The sequence below is a fragment of the Benincasa hispida genome, chromosome 5, assembly GCF_027475165.1.
Source record: "Benincasa hispida cultivar pf3 chromosome 5, pf3_genome.v1.1, whole genome shotgun sequence".
In the NCBI taxonomy this organism is placed as follows: Eukaryota; Viridiplantae; Streptophyta; class Magnoliopsida; order Cucurbitales; family Cucurbitaceae; genus Benincasa; species Benincasa hispida.
In genome coordinates, this window is record NC_143482.1 from 32,837,176 (window position 1) to 32,843,630 (window position 6,455).

Genomic DNA, 6,455 nt, shown 5'->3' on the forward strand with positions numbered 1-6,455 from the left:
CAGGAAGTGAAAGGGGTGTCTAGGAGCCTTGAAGGTGTTGGGGGCCCAAATGGAAATCGGGTTGTAAGGGGTGTTGAGGTGGGCCTTGAGGGAGTTAGAATGAGCGGGCCTGTTGGGAGTGGGTTGAGGCTGAGTGAAGGGAGTGGAATAGTGTAGAGGGAGCTGGGGAAAGGGTCGATAGGTGTGGGAGTTTTGGTGGGTGGGCTGCGTGGTGCGCGGCTGGAGTTGGGAGGCTCGGGGGGGGGGGGGGGGGGGGGGCAGAAGTCAGACAGTGAGGAGGTTTTGCGGGTTGGGATTTGTGGAAGTGAGGGTCAATCGATGAACATTCAGGTTCTTCATGAGCGGGAGGAGCCGGTTCCTAAAACCAGTTTAGCTAGGGGGTTTGGTCTAAAGGTGGTTCGGTTAGAGGAAGGGTGTGATTCTGGTGGTTCTGGATCCGGCGTGAAAGTGGGAATGTCATGGGTAACCCTTTTTAGGTCTAAGTTGAGGGGTAATTTGGAGTTCATTCCCCCATTGGTTGAAAATGATAAAGTTATTGTTGAACCTTATGAGGAGATTATTGATGAGGGTGTTTGTGTGTGGAAGAAATCTCTAGTTGGTTAGTTTGTGGATGTCAAACTCCCGTATTTTGTTATTTGTCGTCTTATTTAGAGAATTTGGGGATGTGTAGAGATGCCAAACTATTACCTTGTAGGATAAGGGTCTGATTATCTTTAATTTTCAGAAGGTAAAGTCACGGGATTGGGTGCTGGAGAATGGTCTGTGGCACTTGGGTGGCAAGCCCATCTTATTACGACAGTGGTCTCCAAGTATTGTTCTTGAAACCTTTGTTTTTTATTCTGTTTCTGTCTGGATTAAACTGGAGCGTGTTCCCCTAGAGTTGTGGACGGATAGGGATTTAGCAGTGTTAGCTAGTGCCGTGGGTAAACCTATCTCTTTTGATGTTGCAACAAGAGAGCGGCGACGGTTATCATATGCGAGGGTTTGTGTTCAGGTGGATGGTGATTCATTAATGCCCTTTCAATCACTATTAGAATGCAGGGTCAAGAGTTTATTATTCTAGTAGTGTATGAGTGGAAACCTCGTTGGTGTTCTTGCTGTGGTTCCTTTGGGCATACTGGGGCGGTGTGTGAGCAACAGGGTGTGGAGAAGGGTCAGGAGTTGTATATTGTGGCAGTCAATGAGGGGTGGTTGGAGGAGAACGGGGGAATTGAGAGTGTGAGGAAGGGGCAGGACTTGGGTATGGGTGCGAGGGGAGCTAGCCTAGTGGATGACATTAAGGGCACAGAGAGGGTTGGAGAATTTACTATGTTTAATCGACGTAGGTGTGATAGAGGAGTTAGGGCATAGGGGTGGTAGTGGGTCACCAGGTACGGTGCCTTGAAGAGCAGAGTAGTTTATGGGTCCCCTAGAATTACAGGGTTTGTAAAGCATGTTGATGATCGTAATCAGTTTGATGTTTTGTGTGATAAGAGGGGAGACTCGTTGGCATTGGCTCTAGTGCAGGCAGATCCTAATCCATTGTTTGTTATGGATGGGATGTTCGGGAGTTTAGACAAAGGCCCAATGGAAAGTGGTAGGTGTGATCTCGTGCAAGATTCATGATTTGGTGTTCCTGGAATGTTAGGGGGTTAAATGATCCTGTCAAGTGTAGGGTGGTGGCAGACTTTCTGGCTCCCTTCTTTGTTACTTTCTATTGTTTGCTTGAGATGAAGGTTCGTCGTGAAAATTTTGGTATGGTGATAGGTAGGTTTAATGATGCCTAGAGTTGTGTGTGTAGCTATAGTGTGTGAGGAGTTTGGAGGATTTGGGTGATGTGTCGGAAGAGTATCTATGATTTTTCCATTGATATCAGTGGGTATCAATTCATTTCTGGAATGTTAGTGGATATTGTAACCATTGCTAGGGTACATATTGGTGCGGTGTATGCCTCTAATTACGTCAGCGATAGGAGGAACTTGTGGCCTCAGTTGATTGACGTGTGTGCCTCGTGGCAGCTTCCTGGAGTTGTTCTAGTGGATTTTAATGCTATTCGTAGTAGTTCAGAAAATTTTGGTGGTTTCCCTAGTTTGAGGGAGATGGAGAAGTTTGATGAGGTGTTATTGGAGGTGGATCTAGTTGAGTTGGGTGTGACAGGTAACTGGTTTACTTGGACTAATAACTTATGGGGAATGGTATCTTGCACCGCTTGGATCGATGCTTGTCCAATGAGGCGTGGAAGGTAGCTTTTCCGTATTTGGAGGTTAGGTTGGTCAGTGGGAGATTTCTGATCATAGCCCTCTTCTTGTTTCTATAGGGAAGACGAGGAGTAGACCGCCTCCTACGTTTTGTTATTTTTCTCATTGGGCGGAGGTAAAGGGTTTTCTTGATACTATCAGGTCAGTATGGAGAAGGTCTGAGGATGTGTCTCCTATGGTTAGTTTTGTACGAAATTTAAAGGAAGTGAAGCGGGTTTTTCATGCACCGTTTGGTAGGCGTATCTCTATGTTAGCTGATGAGGTGTGGGCAGCTAGGCAGGTTATGGAGGCTGCTCAGGCTGCGGTAGAAAGGAATTCTGATTCAGAGTCGGTGTGTGTGGAGGTAGCTCGGGCCACTGAGGTGTTTTGGTCAGTGGCGAGATTGGAGGAGGCGTCGCTCCGACAGATGGCCAGGGTTAGGTGACTCGAGTTAGGTGATATGAACACAGCTTTTTTTCATCGTTGTGTTCCTTCTCGTCGCAACTGTAGTGGTTTATTTATGGTCGTGGATGCTGGGGGGGGGGGGGGGGGGGGGGGGGGACTCGTCAGACGGTGCATGATAGGGTGGCAGGGGTGGCAATACAATTCTTTCGGGATTGCTTAGAGGCTCAGCATGTGGGGTATAAGGATCTTACTGCCCGAATTGAGGAGATTGTGCAGTTCGGTTGGCTCGAGGAGGGGGTGGAGGCACTTGGTCGGCCAGTGAGTTGAGAGGAGATTCAGAAGGTTTTATTCTCGATGAAGTCTGGGAAGGCTCCTAGGCCTAATGGTTTTTCGGTGGATTTTTAGAGAGCTGCTTGGAGTGTGGTTGGGGATGATTTCTGTGACACTGTGCTGAATTTTTTGGAAACATGTTACCTACCTGGTGGAGTTAATTCTACTGCTATTACTCTCATCCCTAAAAGTCGAGGAGCTGAACGTATGAAGGAGTTTCGTCTTATTTCATGTTGCAATGTTGTGTATAAGTGTATCTCGAGGATCTTAGCTGAGAGATTGCGGTTGTGGTTGCCTGATTTCATCAGTGGTTATTAGTCCACGTTTGTTCCGGGTAGGTCGATTTTCGATTATTTTATTGTGTTAGGAGCTCGTGGGAAGCTATAAGGAGGGCAAAGGGAATTCGCGTTGTGTGTTAAAGGTAGACCTTCAAAAGGCTTACGATTCGGTGAATTGGGATTTTCTGTTTGGTGTATTGTTGGCAATAAGTACGCCCCATCAATTTATTAGTTGGGTGAGGGCTTGTGTTACTTCACCTAAGTTCTCTGTGATGATTAATGGCTCCCTTGAAGGGCTTTTTCCTGGTAGGAAGGGGTTGAGGTAGGGGGATCCGTTGTCTCCTTTTTTGTTTGTGATGGTGATGGAGGTCTTGTCTAGGTTGTTGAATAAACCTCCTATGTGGTTTAGGTTCCATGATCAGTGTGAGCACTTGGGCCTAACTCATTTGGTTTTTGCTGAAGATTTGATGATTTTCTGTACAGCTGAGAAAGATTCTTTGAAGTTTGTGAGGCAGGTATTGGCAGAGTTTGCAGAGTTGTCTGGGTTAGTTCCAAATGTTGGAAAGAGTTCCATGTTTGTTGCGGGTATGAAGTTTGGGGAGGCGGATGAACTAGCTGCATATGTGGGAGTCTCTCTTGGTTCGTTGCCTGTTAGGTATCTGGGTTTACTTTTATTGGCGGGTCGGTTGAGGACTGTGGATTGTGCGCCTTTGATATAGAGGATTACAACTCATATTAGAAGCTGGGCAGCGAGGTCCCTCTCCTTTGCTGGGAGGTTGCAACTTGTTAGGTCTGTTTTACAGTCCTTTCAGATTTTTTGGTGTAGCATATTCGTGTTGCCTGCATGTGTAACTCATGAGGTTGATCGTCTGTTACGTAGTTATTTATGAAGTGTAATGTGGTGAGTCGGGGTGGTGCACGAGTGGCGTAGGATGAGGTGTGTTTGCCATTGGGAGGGGGGGGGGGGGGATGCATGTGGCCTCTTGGAACCAGGTTGTTATTATGAATTTGCTCTAGCTTCTCTTAATTAAATCAGGGTCACTTTGGATGGCGTGGGTGGAGGTGTATGTTTTGCGTGGGTAGTCGTTGTGGGCTGTTCGGAGTGAGGTTGGGAGGTCCTGGTTCTTGAGGTCTATCTTGCGAAGTAGAGATAGATTCAAGCATCTGGTTCGTTTGATGATTGGCGATGGACAGTCTTGTTTTGTTTGGTGGGATCCTTGGCTACCGGGGGGCACGATTTTGAATTCATACGGGTCTACGGTGGTTCATGATGCAAGGAGTAGTTTGGAAGCACAGTTGTCAGAGTTCCTGGATGGTGAGAGAGGTTGGAGGTGACCTACAGTGTCTTGGGAGCTGCTTGAGATCTGGGGTTTTATCCAGGCAGTAGGGCCTAGGGTGAGGGGAGAGGATTATTGGGTTTGGGTGCCGAATGCTAGTGGTCGATTTTCTATCGCTAGTGCTTAGGAGAGTTTACGTCCTCGTCGTCCTAGGGTGTCTTGGGCTGGTATTTTGGGGGCGGGGGGTGGTATTCCACATCACTCCTTCTGTGTGTGGTTAGCAATGAGGGACAGGTTGGGTACGTAGGATTGGTTGAGGAGTTGGGGTGTGTTATTAGAGGGGGTTTGTCTTCTGTGTGGGGGAGGTATGGAGTCGCGGGATCATTTATTTTTTGAGTGTGGGTTTCGGAGAGAGGTGTGGTTTAGTGTGTTGTGTCAGTTGGGTTCGACGCATCGGGTGGCTGGTTGGGATGTAGAGTTAAGTTGGTTGTGCCGAGTGGGGTTGGGTAAGGGGGTGCATAGTAAGTTGTTCCGTGTTTTCTGGTGTGCGTTTATATACTACATCTGGCAGGAGCATAATCGGCGGCTCGTCCGAGGTCGGTGTCTACTCTGGTTCACCTTATAGTTTCTACGGTTCATGCTCGTGCTACTTCCTGGTGGCTTGAACTTCTTGGTCTTATCTGGTGTGTGTATGGATGTTTGTTTTTTTTTTTTTTTTCTTTTCCTTTTGAACTTCACATTGTTCTCTATTTTGCTGTAGCCCCTAGTTTGTGGGGTTTTGGGTTCTTTTCTCTATCTTTCCTCCAGGTGGTTTGCGAGTTTGTGTCTATGTGTTGGTTCAGTTCTAGTCCTATTGGCTTTGTTTTGGTTTTGATGCCTTATCTCTGCTTGTGCTTTGTTGCTTTGATGCCTTGATCCTGGGTTGTGGAATCCTCCTTGTTGTTGTATATTAATATCACCTATTCTAAAAAAAAAAAAAACCTATTTTTTAATAATTATTTTGTTTAAGGTGGATATCATTTTTTTTAAGAAAAATATTCCTTTATAAAAATAGGAATAACACAAACTTATTTATCATGATTTTGTATCTATTTTTTTATTATTTTGTTAAAGGTTGATAGTATTTTTAAAAAATATTCCCTTATAAAAATAAGAGTAACTCATACTTATTTATCATGATTTTGTATCTATTTTTATTATTATTTTGTTTAATGTGGATATTATTTTTTTAAAAAAATATTCCTTTAAAAAATAGGAGTAACACATACTTTTTTATCATGATTTTATATCTATTTTTTATTATTATTTTGTTTAAGGTATATATTATTTTTAAAAAAAATATTCCTTTATAAAAATAGGAATAACACATACTTATTTATCATGATTTTGTATTTATTTTTTTATTATTATTTTGTTTAAGGTGAATATTATTTTAAAAATATATTCTTTTATAAAAATATGAGCAACACATACTTATTTATCATGATTTTGTACTTATTTTTCTTATTATTTTGTTTAAGGTGCATATTATTTAAAAAAATATATTCTTTTAGAAAAATAAGAATAACACATACTTATTTATCCTGATTTTATACCTATTTTTTATTATTATTTTCTTTAAGGTGGATATTATTTTTTTAAAAAAATATTCCTTTATAAAAATATGAATAATACATACTTATTTATCATGATTTTGTACCTATTTTTTTATTATTATTATTTTGTTTAAGGAGGATATTATTTTTAAAAAAATATTCCTTTATAAAAATAGGAATAACACATACTTATTTATCATGATTTTGTATCTATTTTTTATTATTATTTTGTTTAAGGTGGATATTATTTTAAAAAAATATTCCTTTATAAAAATAGGAGTAACACATACTTATTTATCATTATTTTATACCTATTTTTTATTATTATTTTGTTTAAGGTGGACATTATTTTTA

The 6,455-nt window shown here is 42.3% G+C and overlaps 1 protein-coding gene across 1 annotated transcript; it reads left to right on the top strand.

The window, feature by feature from the left end:
- The first annotated feature begins 318 nt into the window (after positions 1-318).
- LOC150036049 (uncharacterized) lies at positions 319-3,948 on the top strand. The gene is made up of 11 exons (XM_090313554.1): positions 319-594; positions 725-994; positions 1,042-1,293; positions 1,453-1,580; positions 1,628-1,746; positions 1,885-2,221; positions 2,379-2,652; positions 2,850-2,939; positions 3,027-3,191; positions 3,319-3,551; positions 3,639-3,948. The coding sequence occupies exons 1-11, from the start codon at positions 319-321 to the stop codon at positions 3,946-3,948; spliced, it is 2,454 nt and encodes an 817-aa protein (XP_090169680.1).
- Positions 3,949-6,455: the final 2,507 nt, after the last annotated feature.